General features: G+C 44.1%; 1 protein-coding gene and 1 pseudogene across 1 annotated transcript; one reads left to right on the top strand and one right to left on the bottom strand.

Annotated features, from left to right (window-relative positions):
* Positions 1 to 4003: 4003 nt before the first annotated feature.
* LOC115661341 (disease resistance protein RPV1-like) lies at positions 4004 to 8596 on the bottom strand (annotated as a pseudogene).
* A 3361-nt stretch (positions 8597 to 11957) lies between these two features.
* On the top strand, positions 11958 to 16658 carry LOC130137569 (uncharacterized). The gene is made up of 3 exons (XM_056309169.1): positions 11958 to 12187; positions 16151 to 16229; positions 16323 to 16658. Exons 1-3 carry the CDS (start codon positions 11958 to 11960, stop codon positions 16656 to 16658), a joined length of 645 nt encoding a protein of 214 aa, XP_056165144.1.
* The last annotated feature ends 3632 nt before the right edge of the window (positions 16659 to 20290 follow it).

Here is a 20290-nt window from a genome sequence, read left to right as displayed (position 1 = left end):
CCTCCTTACAGCGCACCTGCCACAACATACCTTGCGACAGCTCGTGCATACCCCAACGCATCCACCATATTCAGCAGTATACCCACCTCTACCATATTTTCCCCACCTTCTATCAGCCTATCCTCCTCCAGCGTACCCTAGTCGGCCTTTAGCTTGTCCTCTGCCTCCATCTCCATCACCTCCTGGCCCTCTAGGTATGTGCCGAGTTTCAACAGTTGTGCATGAATAACCTCATTATTAGGTCGATTCTATGTTTTTCATTGCCGAGTGTTATCAATAGTCGTTCATTTATCAGGTCCTTATCTGGGGCACTATCCTCGACCTTATTGAGAGAGTGCTTCGACTAGAAGAAATGACAAAGGTTCCGCAAGAAGCTGCTGTTGCATAGTCATGTAATTATGTTGTCGAACACCGGAAGTTTTCTTCCTTTGACCTGGATTCTTTTATTTGTTTTTAAATTTTATTGTTGCTTGTCAAGTAGTGTTCATATAGCAAATTACCTTCATCATAAACCGTCGCATTTAATAACAGTTCCATTTTTTTCATAATGAATGAAGTCTGCATCAATCTAAATGTCTTGCTAGTAAAAGAGGAAAAACCAATTTTATTTCCAAATGGTTATCTTACACGATAGGTGTAAGAGCCCAGTTACATTGTGCATATTTTGCAAATGATCAAGTCCTAACTGCTAAATCTTTAGGTTATATGTAAATCAAAATCTATGTCGTATCACCTTGTGGTAGACATAAACTTCGTTAGTCCTTACCAAAAAAAATCTATGTCGTATCTTGCATGTTTAAGCAGAAGCTAAAGGTAACTACCAAGATAGTGACAACACCAAGGAAGAGAGAATTTGCATGGGCAGGCTTCCAATCATGAGTCACTATGACCAATTTTTGGCGGGCTTGTCCGGTATTCAAGTGAACTAAATCCCTAGCAGCTCTTTAGTAACAGAAAGGAAGAAACATGAGAAACAATCCAGACAAGTCTTATTTTGAAAGCCTTTGCTTTGCCTATACTAATATTACATATTCAAGTGATCGCTAAAATTCCACGTTCTCTGCAAAATGTGTCTCATCGAAGTAAATCTGAATTCTGAGGAGAATGTGTGTGCAATGCCTTTCTGACTTGGCATTTTTGATAACTCCCACTCCCCTAGAACAAAAAAGAAATATTGTTATCACATGCAAAGTCATGAAAACAATAAATGAATCTTAATTGACTCCTCTATGGAAACCAATCAAGGACGAGTCGATCTTGTGTGGCAATGGTAACGATGATCGTAGATAAAACAATTGTTGTCAAGTTAATTCCCTTCAAAAAGAACATAACTCACTTTGAGAAGTTATTTGATAAGAATGCTTCTTACAGGTGATCCTTGTGCAACAAGCAATCACAAAGGCAGACATGGACTATATACACTCCCGCGGGTACATCTTCGAGTTTCAAGCCCTCAACAATAATAATTTCCTGCAACTTTACCAGAGTGTCAGTTTCTCGAGCCTAGACTTCATATGAGAGTGAAACAATGTGAAATCCGGACAAAATCACTGACGCTAGTTTACATCCGAGATGGCAATTCAGCAATGAAATATGGTCATTCTTAGCTTTGAACGGGAATTTGTCATACGTCAGATCACTTTCTAACCTGGCTTTTGAGGAAGATAAGTTGCAAAGGAATCAAATCATCATATGCAGCAACAGAAAGGTAATCAATTCATGCATTGAATAGCACATACTGCGTCATGCAAGATTGCTTCTTGATCTCAGACATGTAATAATCTACAAGTTGCAGAAGAAGACAGAAAATAGATGATCAAGTTGCACTCATTTTCAAGATAGGTTCAGAAAAACATGAACCTGCATGGTGCTCAAGAGCCTAATAGCATCATATACTTGAGCCTTTTCTTGCACACAGATGTCTTTAGAGATCAACCAAATATCATGTGTTCATGTTGACAGTTATTATAGAACCGTACTGCAATTCTTGTGATGTTAGGGAGAAAATCAAATAAGATGAAAGTTTGCATTTCTTGCCTTGCCTAAGAACAATAACATTTGATTGTAGTGAAGCTGCGTATAAAAATTGGTGGTAATAGAAAAGGCAGCTACGTAACAGAGAAATGTATCCTATCATGGTTTCTGGGTGACGATTAGTAAACATCATGAAGTTCACTATAGATTAGTGAATCTTGGTAAAAGGTGAAGATAAGATGATAAGGAAGCAAACCACCATACAACAAACAAAAAAACTTTCTCACTAAGATTGCATCAGAATAGTAAAGAGGGACGAATCCTACCAACAAGTTTAATGTCTGTGTTCTCTACCAACCATTTTGCTCTATCTCTCATGAATCCCACATAGCTTGTGTTGAACTCTTTTTTGTACATAAGCCATCATAGAACGAAACAGAGCACAAATCAAATTTGCCCTTTTGATCATGGCACTCACTAATACCACAGTATATTAAGATACTAAGATGAGTGCTCCAATAGCACATGCATGGGCGACATGATTTCCAACAATTTGGAAATCCCACATTAGTTCAGCTGACCATGACCCACAAAAGGATGCTCAGGAACGGAAGTTTACCTGGTAGTATGTAGGGTTTTGAACAACACCCGTCTCACACACTTGGAAATATGTAAAGACTCCATCACTTCAGCTGCAGGAAGTAGTCTATGTCATTCTTATAGAAACGGTTGGACATATCACTATGTTTTAATCTCAAAAGCTGTCGTATTAAATGTTACTAAGAGCACGATATTGTTGAAAATAGGATAAAGCCAAGGCCCTGATCTCACTACCGAGACGAGTATTCTTCTTGGTCCATTGCAAAATTAACAATATTAGAATCAAGCCAGCAATGGTCACTACGGGACAACTAGATTGTGCAAGATTTTTACGTAGAAGGAATAGATACTCCCAATAGTAGCAAATAGCTCATATTTCACCAGTAAACAAAATATAAGATATCCACATACAATAAAACAATATAAGGTGGCAAATATGACATGCCAAGCCCTAACGCACAGATGACTAACTAAAATGGTTATGGAAAATGCAGCCACTACTATGAAGCACCCAAGTTTCCAGCAAATTGTTCATGCAATCAAACGTACTTAACAATTATGATGATGTTGATGACAACAACACCAATATTATTGCAAATGAGTGAATTAGAGATATCACACCACTGTTCTTACACAAAGGTCATCTTATGTACTCCATCTTCTGACATTTTTTTTTTTGTATTTTTCTTTTGAACCTGATACATAATTTACATGCATAAGAAAAGAGGAATAGATTCAATGGATTGTAACTGTCCGTTTCTAAGTCTAAAGAGGCGATGCCATGAAAAACACTAGCCACTCAAGGACCAAAATCTAAGACAACAACAGTTTTGCTAGCAAAATGGAGTCGATGTACGAAGTAATTACTTTCCACAGCCGATGAAGTCATCGAAAGTGAGGATATTGCTATTCCACACAGCAAGTTTCGGCATTATTTGAGCGTGCCTTCAGCTTCATTTTGGTCTTTTAAAGCCTAATCCGTACCAGAAGACAAATAATTTTGGCTCCGCCACCATGTCCTTGCAGTGCTCCTCACAATCTCTCGTCCGTTCTTCAACATTTCTAAAATCGCGCTTACTTAACTCCCTTCTCCGTTGCTCATGTCTCCGAGAGACTCGCACCGTTTCTGAGCTTGAGTTCCATGGGCGAATTAAGTTTCCAGGACAAGTCATCATTGGTCGAGTTCATGTGCCGAGCTTTTCAACGTACTGCTCTCTATATACCTTATCTTCAAATGGCCTCTCAATCTTAATGGGGCCATGTTTGTTATCGATATTTGTCATGGGAAATACTTCTTACGACAAATAAAAACAAAAAGGAACCACAATAAGCCCAACAATCTAGTCCTGTTCAAGTTCCTGACAGACAACACAATAATCGCCGGACAATGCGTGAGTGTGCGGATCATCTGAACTTATAAAACGTGTTATCATGACATCCACAGAGCCTGAGAGGTGTCACCAATACAAGAATATTCTAAACTCAAATTTGAAGTGTCACTCGAAACTCTCCAGCATTGAAAATCGCCATATACTTTAAAGATTCCAAGTGGTTTAGACCTTCGCCGCTTCTTAGGTTCGGACAGTTTGTAACCATTAGTTTCCTTAGCTTTCTCAATTTTGATAGGTCAGACATCCTCTCCATGGATCTGCAATGCTCGACCCATAGGGAGCAAAGGGATCTCAATTTTTCAAGGCCGCAAATCTCGACTAACAACTTGCAATCTGACATAAATACGTCTTCCAGATTCTTCATGCACGACAGATCAAGTACTTCTGGGAGGAACTCACACCGAAACATTGTCAAAGATCTCAATCTTTTCATTTCCAACTGAAATAGTGTGTCCAGTTTTCTAAACTTGCAGAGCTCCATATAGAGGACCTCCAACCCCGCATCAAATAAACCAGAGAATTCTGGCATTGAACAACTATAGAATGTCAAAATTGACAAGTTTTCCAAATTGGAAAAATCCGGTGCTCGTGTAGTCGCCAGATTTTCAAGTCCTAACTCTCTTACACTAGACGGGAGCTGGGGAAGGAATTGCACGTTTTCACAGGACAATTTTAGTTTTTCCAGCCGAGATAAGGTACCGATGCTAGTGAGAAAAGCAGTGACAAGTGTTTCTTGCTGAGATAGTACACCAATGCTAGTGGGAAGAGCAAGGACTATCTCCTGCTCATATACCGTCATGTTAATGTCCCAACCATTATTAGGGGCCAATCTCAGACAAGTCAAACTTGGGGGAAGTTCCGGCAACTGTTTAAGCTCAGGACATGTAACTAGCTTAAGTGTTTGGAGATTAGAGATGCGACTCACCGTGGCGGGTAATCCGGATATATGTGTATCTGATAAGTCTAGGATCCTCAAACAAGATAATTTCCCAATTTCTTCAGGAATTTCGCCGGTCAAGTTGCGACATCCTCGAGCATCTAACTCTTCAAGCTTCTCCATCAGCCATATCGCACTTGGTAATTTTGTTATCCCTGTAATGTGGCTCATTCTAAATACTTTCAGTTGCTTTAGATTGCCGATTGAATCAGGTAGGTGACCAATACTTGTCGATGACAAATCTAACTCAACTAATGATTGTAATTTCCCAATCGAGTTGGGAAGTTCCTTCATGTACGTACACTCAGATAAATCCAACCGCCTAATTTTCGCTAGCCTTCCAATCGAGTATGGCAATTTGCTGATCTGCCTGTTTGATACATCCAAGGTCAACAATGACCGCAAATTACCAAATGTCTCTGGAAGTTCATGTAGAGTAGGAGGCATGACAATCTCTGTCAAAGCTTGTAAACATCCTATTTCTTCGGGCAACTCTTGAAGAGAATCACAATAATTCAAGTTCAAAGTAGTTAGGAGCTTTAATTTACCAATGGATGGGTCAATTTCAATTAACTGGTCACAGCCTACAAGAATCAATCTCTCCAAGGACACCAACATAGATAAATCAGGTGTTCTCTTTAAGTATTTGCAATAGCTGAGGTCTAGTACTTTTAGTTTACTGGCCTCCTGAAAAACAATTTGATAAAAATATATTTTAAGAAACGACCTATTAGAAAAAATTGACAAAAGAAACAATATGCATATGCGAGGATTGAGACTCGTATCATACTCTGATTTGGTTCCAGCCATTCCATTCCTCTGAAATATAGCTACATGAAAGGTTAAGAATGACTAAATTAGTCGGATGAAAGTTTGTTGCCTCAAACTTGGAAGGGCAACTTTGCCAAGAAAGCCATCTTAAACTCAAGAGAAGATTATTGAAGTCTCCAACAAAGGACATCTCGTCCCCTTCAAAGAACCTCAACTTTTGTAAATTAGAAAATTCATCACGCGTCATGTCTTCACGAAATCCACACCATTTTAGTGACAGTGCTTCTATTTTCCTACTTCCCTGACAATGGAAACACCAAGAAGTCCACAAGTGAAGGTCAAAACCAAACAATGGCAAGCGCTAATAGCGATTAATTTTTTCTTTTGAAAGAACAGTCTGTAACAATTTGCAGGAATATAAATTGTTGTTCCCTTTTTTACCTCTTTCCGCTTTAGAATGCTTAGGGCTTCCTTATTATCCCACACTCTGCTACGCTCGCAAGGATCTTTGAAATTCTCTTGACGGATGATTTCCCTTCCGAGGTCCCGCACTTGGTCATGCATCCAGAAAGTATTGTCATCTTTGATTTTTATCAAGGACATGAGAAAGAGGACTTCAAGGGCATCATGTGGGTGGTATCCACAGTCATCCCACATGTAGAAAGGGTATGTTTTATCCTTATTAACAAAAAAACAAGCTATATCCAGAAATACTTGCCTTTGTGTATATTCTAATCTTTCATAAGTTATCATCAATTTTCTTCGGACTTCCTTGGGAGGAGCTTCTTTTAGCTTCTTCAATGTGTCTATCCATAATGCTTTGGATTTACCGTTAAGAGATGAACCTGTAATCTCAACAGCTAAAGGAAGCTTTCCCAAAGTGGAGACAACTTCTTTTGATAGGAAGACATAATGATCTGGTGGAGAGTCTCTTCTAAAGGCATGCATACTAAAAAGCTTAAGAGCATGATCAAATTCCATTTCACGTGCTTCGTAAGTCAAAAGATTTGGGCCTTCACCTATTGCTTCTCCCTCAATCATTAGGACACTTTGGTCCCTAGTAGTTATGGTAATCCTACTACCAGGACCGAACCAATTACCTTTTTCTGCTAGACTTTTCAGTTGCTCTTTCTCATCCACATCATCTATAACAATGAGAACTTTTTTATTTCTAAGTACTCCTCTGTTAATCATGTTGATCCCATCATTCACATGATAGATTTGGTCAATAGATGGAGAACCAAGGAGCTTGGATAACAACTGTTTTTGCAAATTTACCAGACCATTATTGCCTTTTGATGATTCTCGTACGTCTGCAAGGAAACAACATCGGTCAAAGCTAGAAGATAGTGTGTTGAAGATGACCTTAGCAAGGGTTGTTTTGCCAACACCGCCCATTCCGTGGATTCCAAGAAATCGTACACTATCAGATTCCACATCCAACATTTTGATTATAGCTTCTACACGATCATCAACTCCAACTAGATGTTCAGTCACATTTTTATATCTGACATTCAGCTTAACCAAAACCGTTTGAATTACCAATTGTATCAGATCTCCTTGCCTGCCATAACGTAACAACCGTGTTAGGGACGACTTTCATATTGTAGGAAACTACTCCCTAAGTGACTCAATTACCCTCACATGTTGAGGAAATAACGCATAAAAATCTAGACACCTATTCGATTATGATTTTTGCTAATCTCTCTCCGTTCCCCAACTTCAGTCACCATCACCGTTGGCCCCTGCCACTGCCTCGTGGCCATTGACGTCGCTCGCCTCCCTGCAGCGTCACCATCGCATTCCGGTGCCGTTGCCCATTGCTCCCCATTGCCCCGCCATCTCAGCCTTGCCTCAATTCTCCACGTCACGTGGGTCATGGCCTTGTGATTGCTGGGAATGGCGGCCTTGGGTGACCCCAGAATTGGGGTAGCCCATGGTCAGCGACATCGGATATGGTTTGGTGGCATCAGACCTGATGTCCAGATCCCGGATCCAGGATCCAACTCACCTTGGTGAGCGAGACAGAGAGTGTGAGGGCTGGATGGCTCGAAGGCTTCTGGCAGCTTGCTACCGGGCTGGCTACGAAGAAGTGGCTTTGACTGGCGGACGAGCTGCTGTGGTGGCTAGCCGGCTACTTGGTGGAGCTGCTCGGACTTCTATTACTGTTCGTGGCTTGTGCGTCAGAGACGGAGAGTGAGAGGAGAGAGAGAATCAGGATGAGTAGGGTGAGCTACCACAACTGGAGCTATTGCGGTGATACCGCCGATAGCGGCTGCTTATGGCCACTGCCAGTGAGAATTCCGTTCTCGCCGCTATAGTGGCCGATAGCAATGGCAGCAGCCACTATTTAAAGTATATAGAATCGACTAGGAGAATTATACTAGGAAAATGAAATCTATGAAATCTACAGTTGAAAAGTTTAAGACATTTACCCCTCATCTTTCTTCCAGTTCCATCCCTTTATCTTGCCCACCTCAATGAGAGCATTTTCCCATGACTCTACTTCAGTGCACAACGCCTTCCGGTGCTTTGAAAGAGTTTGTCTGTACAAATTTGTTTTGAGCTTGACATCAACAGGTTCTACGTTCAAGAAAATCGGCAGAATCTCTTTGTTCCTATTCGATTTCGAGGTGCACTCGACAATATATGCAAGTTCTCGAAGGCACCAGTGACTGGAAGCATAATTCTCGGAGAATATGGGAATGTAGATCTTGGAGTTCTCAATTGCTTGTAGAAGTTCACCACCAATTTTGTTACCAACACGGAGGGAATCGTCGTCCCTAAACACATGGATCCCAGCTTCAACCATGTCATGGTAAAGACAATCGGTGAATTCATAACGGGTATCCGCTCCTCGAAAACTTAGAAAAACCTCATACGAAGGTCCGGATGATGCTTGTGAATCCATCCTTTCCTCCATTGTAGAATCTCCAAACACCACAGAAATCAAATCCTTTCTATCTCTCGGGGAAGTTTGCTTTGGGTGTGCTTGGATCTGAGCGTGGGCTGTCAATATGATAAGCTCTCAGTCTCTGGCGTCATGGGACTACAAAAAGCCGCTGGACTTCGAATATTACATCAGTCAACACGTTTCTTTTTTTTTCTTTTTCCCTTAACGCACCTTCATCTTTTGATTAATTTGTTTCATGTTCGTGTATATCTTATCTACTTTGCATCGGTTTGGCCACCGAATTTCCCAAATCAATATTAAAATGCGAAATTTATTTCAAAACACCATCACTATTAAGAAAAATACATTACTAGCTTTTAAGTGAAGAGACTTATCTGCATTGGAATTAACATAATTACAAAATTAAAATTATTATATATGCATCAGAAATTTAACCTTACTTTAATTTTTTTGATTATTAAAATTAAATTATCATATGCGTGTCATAAACTTAACCTCACTTTATGAAGTGCCGTTATTACCAACAAAAACAGTTAAAATAATATAAGAGATTGAAAAGATATTCACACTATTACTTAGTTACAAAATAAGGTGACAAATTTTGTATGCTTGACTATGCCCTACCTTTTCAAATGATCATTTATAGTATATAGATCTAGATCGCAAACAAATATGGAAAGATATATGATGCCACACATTAAACATAAAGACAACTATATAAAAGACGCTAAAATATTCCGAATATGTGACATTCCGAGATTTCGCTCATTTGAGATTTATGAAATGAATTATTTTATTAATGTGCTCGTAACTAGTTCTCACCCGGAACTGATCATTCCTGGGATACTAACCAGTAGGGAAAGGCTAATTAGGGATTTAAAATTCGTACGACTAAAGATAATTCAATCGTGAATGGACTTTCGACCATAAAATCGTCGAGGTGATATTTTGAGCCACTGTTGGCCGATCCAAGGATAGTTAGGAGTCAGCTCGCCACTATCATAGTAGTGGATCGCGGGTGATTCCGCTGGACCGCGAAATGACTTGACGAATGATCCTGAACTTATACCAAACGATCGTGCCGCTCGGATCTAGCAATTGATCCTCGCTATTTTAATGACAACCGAAGTCATTACGGTCTGAATAAATTGTACGTGACTCGATTTAGTATCAGTCACAGGTCGTACAGGCGAATTTCCCAAAAGCCACCCGTTAGTCTGAGAAACGCTCGAGTTACGTTATGAATATATAATTGGAATATTGAGTAGAGACCAAACCGAGCATCAAAAAATTCGGAAAGTCACGGTAGGACCTTTGGACGACGTTGTAATTGGAACGTACATCTCTGGATTTCTTCGGATTTTTCAGAAAAGTTCGATTTCGGTGAGAAACAGAGAAACTGACCATTTTACCCTTGGAATTTATTAAAGGGTTAGTTTTAAGGGGCAAGGGCATTTTGGTAATTTTGCCCTAAAAGTTGGAAAAGACAATTTTGCCCTTGGACTTTTTGAGAAATTATGAGATTGCCCTTAGATATTTTTGGTAAGATTCGATCTGGGCCGTTGATTTCAAGATTAGATCGAATCTGGACCGTTGGATCAAAAAGATTAGACAAGGGCATTTTGGTCATTTGCCATTTTGGTCTAAAATGCACTATTTGAGTCAAGATCAACCTTTCTCTCTCCTCTCTCTCTCTCTCTCTCCCCCATTCGGTTTTCTCCTCCCCCCACCATGAGCCCCTCCGATCCCCCTCTCTCTCTCCCGCCGTCGCCGCCGTCCGTGCGCTCGCCGGACCGCCGCCGTGCCGCGCCGTCCTCGCAGTCGCGCCACCACCAGCCCCACGCCGTCCCTCTCCCTCCCGGTTTCCCTCTCCCCTATCTCGGCTGTGAGCCAATCGGCCACCGCCCAAGCCGCGCTGTTGCCACCCAAGCTGGTCGCCGCCCGCCGGGAGCCGTACACCGTCGCCGCCGTTCCCGATTAAGTGCCGCCGCTTCCCGTTCTAGCCGTGTGAGTCTAGAACTAGGTAAGTCGCGCTCTAAACCCAATTTAGGACTTCGGGTATCGACGGATGATTTTTGGGGAGAGACCGGGTTTAATACTATGTGGAATTTGTTTGATTTATGGATAAAACCCATAGGCGGGCCTGATAGTGGAATTTGGAAATTTTTATTGGGAAATTTAAGGACAACAGTGAGCTGTGGAGGACTGTTCATGGGGCTGTGATGGGCCGATCGGGACGCAAGTTGGATTTCTAGAACTGACATTTAATGGCGAGAAAGTCTCGTGAAGGACCGAAATCGATTTGATGCCATTTGGTTGGAGAAAAATGGCGAATTGTGTGTTTATGGTGTGTTTGAACTGTGACTGAAATTTTGTGATGAAATTGAGTGCATGGTTGTGTTATTGTCCAATTGAAATATGCCTGTTGGGTGCACGTGTGGGCTAGACTGATTTAATTATTAAAATTGGCCATGTCAAATGCTGAGTGAGCATGGGTTGTGTGTAATTGATGCGTGCACGGGCCACGTGTGATTGGCCAGTTGTGTGTGGTAATTGCTTGTTGAACATATGCCTGAGTAAGAAAGTGGATGTGGTATGACATGAATTCGTGGAAATTGTGCCGTCCTGAGGCGTGTACGTTTACGCGGGACGATGCCCGGTATTACCGGAAGACTGCCAGCCTGAGGCGTGTACTTTAACGCGGGTTGCGTAGTAGGTGGTAGGCGTTGAGCCTGAGGCGTGTACGTTTACGTGGGCCCGGAAGTGTTGTGAAAAGAGGTCGCAGTGTACCTGAGGCGTGTACTGTAACGCGAGTCACTGGCGAGGCATGTGGAAACGAGATAGTGAGAACGGAATGAGTGCATGACATGAGAATTGTGCATTCTTGTGATTGTACTGATGTGCCTGCTATGTGATAATGGTGCGTGTGATTGTGTTTGTGAAATTGTCTGGAGGTACGTGATAGCCTAGGTGGGGTTTAGGGGTGAACTTGCTAAGAAGTGTTCTCATGGTTGTTTCAACCAATATTTTCAGAACCCCGACCTGAGCCATGAACCCACTGCCACCGGCACCGCCACCAGAATGTTTTGGGGTACCAGTGCACACCGAGAATGAAGTTACAGAGTTTCCGATGGGTGATGGAATGACCTAGATTAAGCATACCACGACCGTTTTTGTAGAAGTAGGATTACCTCTTTGGGAGACACACGTTTATACTGCCTGGTTCTTCCGGGATGCGAACGGGGCTGAGTTCGGACCCGTTAGAGGATTTGATGTTCCGTTTGATCTAGTTGGGGATTGGGACCCGACTGCCGTACCCCCGATTAATGGAGAACTGACCAGTACAGAGGTTAGTTTAGCGCAATCTGGGATGCATTCAGCACCCGCAGTGCAGGGATCTTCAGAGGCTGAGCATGAACCTGAGCCTGAAGCATCACAAGCTGAGGATGACCTGTTGGACATAGACTTAGAACCAATCCTCGAAGAGGAACCGGAGGAAGAAGAACCAGAGGAAGTGGAGCCCGAGGTAGAACCCGAGAACGAATCTGAGGAGTCAGAAGAGCCTGTAGGAGAACCGGATTATGTACTCCCATATGAACAGTATATGGATCCCAATTTCGTGCCGGAGTACAATTTCTTTGATTTTCTAGCCGAGGAGTACCAGAACGCTATTCCAGCTGAGTCGGGTGACATTGATCATCCGATTGTGATTGAGGCAGAGCCGGAGTCTTCGGAGGAGCAAACGGATTAGGGGAGTTCAGACTCCAGTGATGATGAGTCAGATTCTGAATGGACTCCGAGTAAGGGGCGAAAAGGATAGTGTAGGGGCGCAAAAGTCAGGCTTTTGGCGAGTACCACTTTTGAGATTTGGATGCCAGGTTACCGATCTTTTTGTATATCGGTAGTTTGTAATACGGTGTGCACATGTATATTAAGGTTTGTAAGATTGTGAATATTATGTTATAAGTTCGAATGAGAAAAGAATATGTGTATTCTCCCTGAATGTTTCCCCAGTTTTAAATTGTTCGGGATTAATTGTGGTTTCCGCCGTTGTGTTAAACCTCTGATGTTTGTAATTGCGGTCGGCGATAACCCTGGGATGTCGCATAAATCGACCAGTGGCGGATGTCGCGAGCTCGATAGGGATTCGGGGCGTGACAGAATATATGTGAGATTTGATAAATCGCGAATCATATCAATGAAGATTACACAAAATCAAATCAAATATATCTAGCATCCCACTCAAAATAAGATGACGGCAGTTTAAACAGCTTCATTTTCAAAATGAAGCTGTGAAATAGCCTAGATTATCAGATTTAGCAACGGAGTGAATGTAGAGTGCCACAAACTGTATGTTTTTGATTTACAAAATGGATTGATTTGCAAAATTCTCAATACGAACTATTTTATTAATTATGATCTAATCGTGAGCAGCTTGATATATTTTAGTTCAAATTTTTAAAATTGCAACTTGCTTATCTTAAATTTTAAATTGAAATTTTAAAAGAAAGTAACGAGAGGGGGCGATGAATTATCAAATTGAAATTAGTCCTGATTGGTTAATTGTATGGATAGCACACAATCCCAAGTCAAAGTCTTGCAATATCTTGCTTGCTTCGTTGCATTTTCCTATTCTTTTCTTCCGACCAAAGATGGGGATAAGGTCCGACCCAAAAAAAAAAAAAAAGAGGATAAGGCAAAAGCTTAGAAAACCTGTGTTCTGAGTGCTCCCTTCTTGATATTCTGGTGGTGTAGAAACTGTATAAATCTGATTGTACTTTACTAGACAAGGCTGTGCTTCTATAATCTGGGAAGAGAGTGAGTTATAGTGTTGTGAGAGGTGCTTGTGCTTGAGTTTATAAAATCATCTACTCAAGCTTCGTGTAGAAAGAGCAACCTATGCAAACTTAAAATTTCAAAGATTACAAAGTAGATTCCAATCTTGTTGTGACGTTTAGAGTTGGAAGAGTGGAGTAAGCCAAGTGGAAGACATTTCTTCTATCTCATTATTTCTTTTATTATCCGTTTAATAAAAGATACTGTGCACAACTGTTTTTCAATACAACAACACATTCTACTCGTCATTCACGAAATTTAAATTTTCCTAAAATAAAACAATTCACCTCCTCTGAGTCAATGTGCTTGTCCATTTATCAGGAAATATTTTTAGTTGATGTTCGTATGAAAATGAGAAAGCATGGTCTTTGTCTGCTTCAGTAGTGCTAGGTGTGACATTCCGAATTTCGACCCATTTTTGGGATTTATAAAACGTGTATTTCGTCAGTGCGTTTATTGTTAAATCTCGCCCAGAATTGATTACTCTCGGGTTATTTTAAATTTGAGATTTCACTAAAATCGCATTCGATCGAATTTGGCCGTTATTTAGAGCCCGAACTTTGGTGTCGAATTTCTCGGAGTTTCGTGATGAATTTAATTGAACGATGTCGATATTATTGTGGCCAGCGTCGATATTGCCAGGAATAGTGGAAAAGTAAAAATTTGGACCGGGTGCAGATTTTAACTAGTATACCTCCCTCTGGGTTTATTTTACTCAGTGTCTGTTGGCCTTTTCTTTTATTTGAATTGGGATTTTTAGTGGCTGTTGGATCAGTCAACGAGATCGATTTGTGGCCGTTGGATCGCACTTGAGTGCAATTTGACTTTCTCTCTCTCTCTCTCCTCTCTGCCGCGCCCCTCCCCTACGCGTACGTCCCCTCCTTCTTCCCCCCATGCAAACCCTCCCTCTCTCTCTCTTCCTTTTTCTTTCTTTTCTTTTCCTCCTTTCTTCTTCTTCTCTTCTTCTTCTTCTTCCTTTCCCCCTTCCCCCGCCGCTGCTCCTGCTCGACCACCGCTCGTCCCCAGCCCAGCCGCTTGCCATGCTCGACCATTGCCGGCCGTCCGCTTAGCGCCGCCTCCCCGTTAGCCGCCGCACCGCCCGTCCAGTTGTCCCCCTCGGCTTGGCTATCCTTCCTCCCCTTCAAGCGCAGCAGCAGGTCGCCGCCACGCCTGCCGCGGTCCGGCGTTGCCCAGCCGCTTGTCGGCCAGTCCTCCGTGGCCCGGCCGTCCGCGACGCCGCTGTGCCGCCTTCGGCCGCCGCACGACCATCCCCTCCCCCTGTTTTTCTTTTCCCCGGCGCCTTCCCTTGTTTCAGCTCCTAGGCTTCACCGTCGCCGCGCACCGCCATTCCGGCCGCTGCGGCTCCACCTCCGCCACCAAGCCTCTCCCCTCAGCCACCTCCGCCGCCCTGCTGCCCCCTCTTGGCCACCACCACCTCCCTTCCCTTGTTTTTTCCTCTCCCCTAACGCCTCCCCTGTTTTTGGCTCACCCCGGCTCCGCAGCTCGCCCAGCCGCCGCTATTTTGCCCGCCACCACCCAGTACCCCCAACAGCTCCGCCGTCACTAGCAGCCACTGTGCTCGCCTGGACAGCCCGGGCCACCCCAGCTCAGTGTTGGCCAGACTATCCTGGCCGTGGCCGAGCCTTCGTCGCCCAGCCACCATCGCTGTCGCCGTCGCCTGGCCGCTGCCCCGGGTCGTGCCCGTCGTTGCCCAGCCGCTCATCGAGTAGCCCAGCTGTCGCCTGTCCGCCCAGGCCGTTGCCCAGCCCGTGGCCGAGCGCCGTGGCCGACTACTGTGCTCGCTATGCCCTTGCCTGCGCCGAGCCGCCACTGTTCACTCGGGCCATTTTGGGCCCCTAGCCGGTTTTCCCCGGGCCAAATTTAGGCAAGCGACTCCCTAAACCCTACCTAGTACTTTGGGTATTTTTATACTTGTTTAGAGGTTAATTAGCATCGGCTTAGTGGCTAATTAGTGGATTAAATTATGGTGATTGTGTGGCTTAATTAGTGGCTGATTTATGTGGGTTCAATGACCGGATTGTTGGGGCATTTGTGGGTGAAATTAACGTTTGAACGTGCCGACTTGAATGTCGGATTGGTAGGCTAGCGTGGTGAATTGGTGATTTGAAGTTGATTTGTACGACGTGTTAGAATGGCGAATTGTATTGTGGTGTATGTGCATGAGGAATGTCCTGAGGCGTGGTTACGCAGGACTAAACCCGGATTGATCGGAGGGCTGCCAACCTGAGGCCTGGTTACGCGGGTGTGGCTAGAAAGGCAAGAAATGATCTGAGGCGTGGTTATGCGGGTCGAGAGAAATGTCCTGAGGTGTGGTTACGTGGGACTGAGCTCGGATTGATCAGAGGGCTGAGCCTGAAGCGTGTTGACGCGGGCTGTGAGATTGGACCTGAGGCGTGGTGATGCGGGTCGTGGATAGTTGCTCGGCCACGTATGCGAAATGTGTTTGGTTAAATTGAGTGAATGTACGTGATTATGGTGCTTGAGTGTTTATATTACGTTCTTGAGTTATTATCGCATTATTGTGATTTAACTAATATGCAGAGTTGGCACTTAGTTCAAGGCGAGATAAGTATGTTTGTGTGGATACGAATGTGTTGGCTACTAGATCGCATGTTAGGCTCGTCTGGGTATGCATTGGCCTAGGTGGGGTATAGGTTGTCTTCTTGTTGAGATTTATTCTCATTGCTGTAGTGCAAACCTTTTCAGATCCCCATCCTTAAGCATGCCGCCAGCGAGGCATTTTGGGGTCCCCATGCATACGGTGCATGACGAGATCGAATATCCGGTAGGCCCAGATCAGTTTAACATTAGGCACCTTACAACAGTCTGGGTAGATGTAGGCTTAGAGGACTTACAGTGCCATACCTATTTGGCCTAGTTTCATTGTGTTGGGTTGGAGACTACTGGGCCAATCCGTGGTTTTGAGAGGCTACAGCATACTAGCGAGGATGCGGTGAATTGGGAGCCCTGGGACAAGTATACTCCCGATGGCGAGGTGACGGATCCCGACGATCTACCGGAGAACCCAGAGCCAGAACCCGAGCCTGTACCAGAGCCAGAACCCGAGCCCGAGCCCAAGGAGGAGCCTATGGTGTCTGAGCACGAGGAGGAGCTATGGTATCCGAGCACGAGGAGGAGCCGATCGAGATCGACTAGGACACGGAGTCAGAGCCTTCAAGGTCCGATTCAGATTGGGCACCATAAGGGTGTTTAGGTGTTGGGCTTAGAAGCTTTTTGATAGAGCCCTTTTTGTGTATTCCATAGTTTACCCTACCGCCGGTCCCTTTTGATGATGAAGGTGGATACTAACCTTAGGAGCCTATTGCATGAAATTGTGGTCTCAAGCTTTTATTATGAAGTTATTATTTTGGGCTATCCCTCCGTCATTATTTATTATTTGGGTTGTTTGATTTCCGCTTCTGCTTGCGTTTATCTTCGCGTGTTTCGTTTGGATCGGCGACGCGTCTTGGGACGTTGCGTTCAATACGACCTTCGAGGGGTGTCGCGAGCCCGTTGGGGTTCGGGGCGTGACATCCCCTATTGATTTGGTATCAGAGCAAGGTCAACTTGATCCAAATTGGTCGAAGCCTGGAGTGATAAGGAGCGATGACTTTAGGGTAGCTAGTTAGGGAGACTCGTGTGCCATGCGTATCCCAGACTGTTTGATTGTGATTGCTGAGTGATTTTATGCAATAATATGTGAGGTGCAGGTGCGTCAGGACCTGAGGTAAGTGCACGAACTCTGTTGGTTGTGATTGGATGTTGTTTGTGATTGGCTGCCTGCTTAGTGAATTGTTGTTGTGATTCACTGCCTAGGGCTTTAGACTGGTATAGTTGGCTTAGGTCTCTAATTCCTGCGTGGAATTATAGTAGGTAGGCGAGGGTGAGATCCCATGGGAATGAGTGGCCGAGGAAGAGGTCGAGGTCGAGGTCGAGGTTGTGTTCGTGTGGCCCCGCAAGCTAGAGTTGCAGAGGATCCCCGGGTGGATGGAATTCTGAGGGTACTACAAGAAGTCGGAATTTTAATGGGTAGACAGACTGAAGAACGGAATGCTATTGTCGCTGCTGCTGCTGAGGCCGCTGTTGCCGTTGCCAACGGAGCCAATGGGAATAATGGAAACCATGGAAACGATGGGAATGACGGGAATGGTGGGCACCCCGCTCAGGGCCAAGTATAGGCAAATAGGCCGATGTCTAAGCTGGTTGAGCAGTTTTTGAAGTTGAAACCTCCGAGGTTTGATGGAAGAGGTAATACTGAGGCTGCACCTCGATGGGTGGAAGAGCTAGAAAAAGCCTTTGAGGTGCTGGGATGCACTGAAGAGGAAAAGGTAACCCTAGCAGTAAACCGGCTTCAGGAAAATGCAAGCGATTGGTGGAGAGCTACCAGAGGTCAAGTGTTCTCTGCTGGCACTGCTTCGACTTGGGCCATATTACTGAGACCTTCAATGGCAAGTATTTCTCGAAAAGTGCCCGAGAGCAGAAATTGTCTGAGTTCATGAGACTTCGCCAGGGTCAAATGTCTGTGGATCAGTATGAAACCGAGTTTGCAAGGCTGTCCAAATTTGCCCCAAGAATGGTAGAGGACCCAGTGGACAAAGCCAGGAGGTTCCGGGATGGGTTGAAGCCGGACCTTCGCAGTCAAATGATATCGATGAACCTGAGGGGTTATCATGAGATATATGACCGAGCTCAGGCAATTGAGCGAGATTTGATGGATCGGGCTGCCGCCTCTGGATCGAGGCTGGCCCCAGCTTGGGACAACCGTCGTTTTGGGAAGAGACCCATGATGGGAAATAATCGTTTTGTCCCTCCCGTTCAGAGAAATATCGGGAAGCCAAACCATTATCAGAACGCCCCGTGTAGGCTATGTGGAGGGAGACACAGGAATGGACCTTGCCTAAATAGGGGCGAAGCGTGCTTTAAATGTGGCGGAAGGGGCCATCAGATGAGGGAATGTCCCAACAACAGGAAAGTTAGGTCACCTGCGCTACTGCCACCATCACCTCGGAATGGGAATCAGTTCGGAGCTATTCAACCGGTTAATCAAAATAGGCCGCCGGTCCAAGGACGAGTATATGCAATGGCGAGGAGGGAAGCTAAGGACGCGTCTGGCGTGGTCACAGATACGGTTTCTCTCTCTCTGTGATCATGCTGCATATGCTTTATTTGATCCGGGGGCGTTACATTCGTTTATATCTGAGCAATTCGTTAGATTGTCTGGAATTGAGCCGAAACTGCTTGAAGTTATGTTGTGTGTGAGTACTTCGCAGAATGATAAAGTGCTGATTGCGTTTGGATGCTCTGATTGTAAGATAGTGATTGGTGATAGGGAAGGAAGGATAGATTTGGCGGTTTTAGCCATGTATGACTTTGATGTGATTGTTAGTATGGACTGGTTAGTTAAACAGAAAGCTGTAATGGATTATAGTAACAGGGTGATCCAATTTAATCCGATTGGACATCCGAGATTCGAATTTGTGGGAAACCGAGGAGGAACCTCGATCCCTTGAATCTCGTCACTTGAGGTGACAAAGCTGTTAGACGAAGGGTGCCAAGGATTTCTGGCGACTGTAGTTGATTCGACGGCCGGAGAGCCGAGGCTGGAAGACATAGCCGTGGTGCGCAATTTTCCCGATGTCTTTCCTCAGGAATTACCGGGATTGCTACCTGATAGAGAAGTAGAGTTCATGGTTGAGTTGGCCCTTGGAACAGAACCGATCTCGAAAGCGCCTTATAGGATGCCGTTGCTAGAGTTGAAGGAATTAAATATTCAAATGCAGGAGTTGTTGGATAAGGGCTTTATTCGCCCGAGTGCGTCTCCATGGGGAGCGCCAGTATTATTCGTGAGAAAGAAAGATGGGTCTTTGAGGTTGTGCATTGACTACAGACAGTTAAATCAGGTGACCATTAAGAATAAGTACCCACTACCAAGGATAGACGACCTGTTTGATCAGTTGCAAGGAGCATCGATATTTTCTAAGATCGACTTGAGGACGGGTTACCACCAATTGAGGATTAAGAAGGAGGATAAATCAAAAACGGCATTTAGGACGAGGTATGGGCATTATGAGTTTACGGTGATGCCGTTTGGATTGACTAACACCCCTGCAGCCTTTATGGATTTAATGAATCGGGTACTCAAGGAATTTCTGGATCAGTTTATAATTATATTCATAGATGATATCTTGGTATACTCAAAGAGTTCAGCCGAGCACGAGTTACACTTGGAAAAAGTTCTACGGACCTTAAGGGAACATGCACTCTACGCTAAGTTCAGCAAGTGCGAATTCTAGCTTCATCGAGTGGCTTTCTTAGGACATGTGATATCTGGAGAAGGAATTGCAGTGGATCCGACAAAGATTGAAGCCGTCACGAATTGGCCGAGGCCAACAACAGTGACCGAGGTTCGGAGCTTCTTGGGTCTAGCAGGTTATTACAGATGCTTCGTGGAAAGGTTTTCGGTATTAGCGACACCGTTGACGCGGTTACTAAAAAAAGAAACGAGGTTTGAATGGACGGATAAGTGTGAAAAAGTTTCCAGGAGTTAAAACAGAGGTTGACGACCGCACCAGTGTTGACCATCCCGTCAAGTCCGGGAGGATATAAGATCTACAGTGACGCATCGCTAAGGGGATTGGGATGCGTGCCAATGCAACACGGAAGAGTAGTGGCATACGTATCACGACAATTGAGACCGCATGAGCTGAATTATTCGACGCACGACTTAGAATTGGCCGCGATTATCTTCGCTCTTCAAATTTGGAGACACTACTTGTGTGGGGAGAAATTTCAGATTTATACGGACCATCAGAGTTTAAGGTACTTGTTCTCCCAAAAGGAATTGAA

This window comes from Syzygium oleosum, unplaced genomic scaffold (assembly GCF_021117445.2).
Source record: "Syzygium oleosum isolate NSW1041296 unplaced genomic scaffold, Sole_v2.1 Sole_v2.03, whole genome shotgun sequence".
NCBI classification, from domain to species: Eukaryota; Viridiplantae; Streptophyta; class Magnoliopsida; order Myrtales; family Myrtaceae; genus Syzygium; species Syzygium oleosum.
Note: the sequence above shows the minus strand (reverse complement) of the source record. Positions and strands in the feature narration are given on the sequence as shown.

Excerpts from the sequence above, each read along its gene's own strand:
- LOC130137569 (XM_056309169.1), top strand. The coding sequence starts at position 11,958 with ATGCATTCAGCACCCGCAGTGCAGGGATCTTCAGAGGCTGAGCATGAA. Across the intron at positions 12,188-16,150 it reads TATGTACTCCCATATGAACA|ATCCCCATCCTTAAGCATGC; the intron begins GTATATGGATCC and ends AAACCTTTTCAG. Across the intron at positions 16,230-16,322 it reads ATGACGAGATCGAATATCCG|TTTCATTGTGTTGGGTTGGA; the intron begins GTAGGCCCAGAT and ends TATTTGGCCTAG.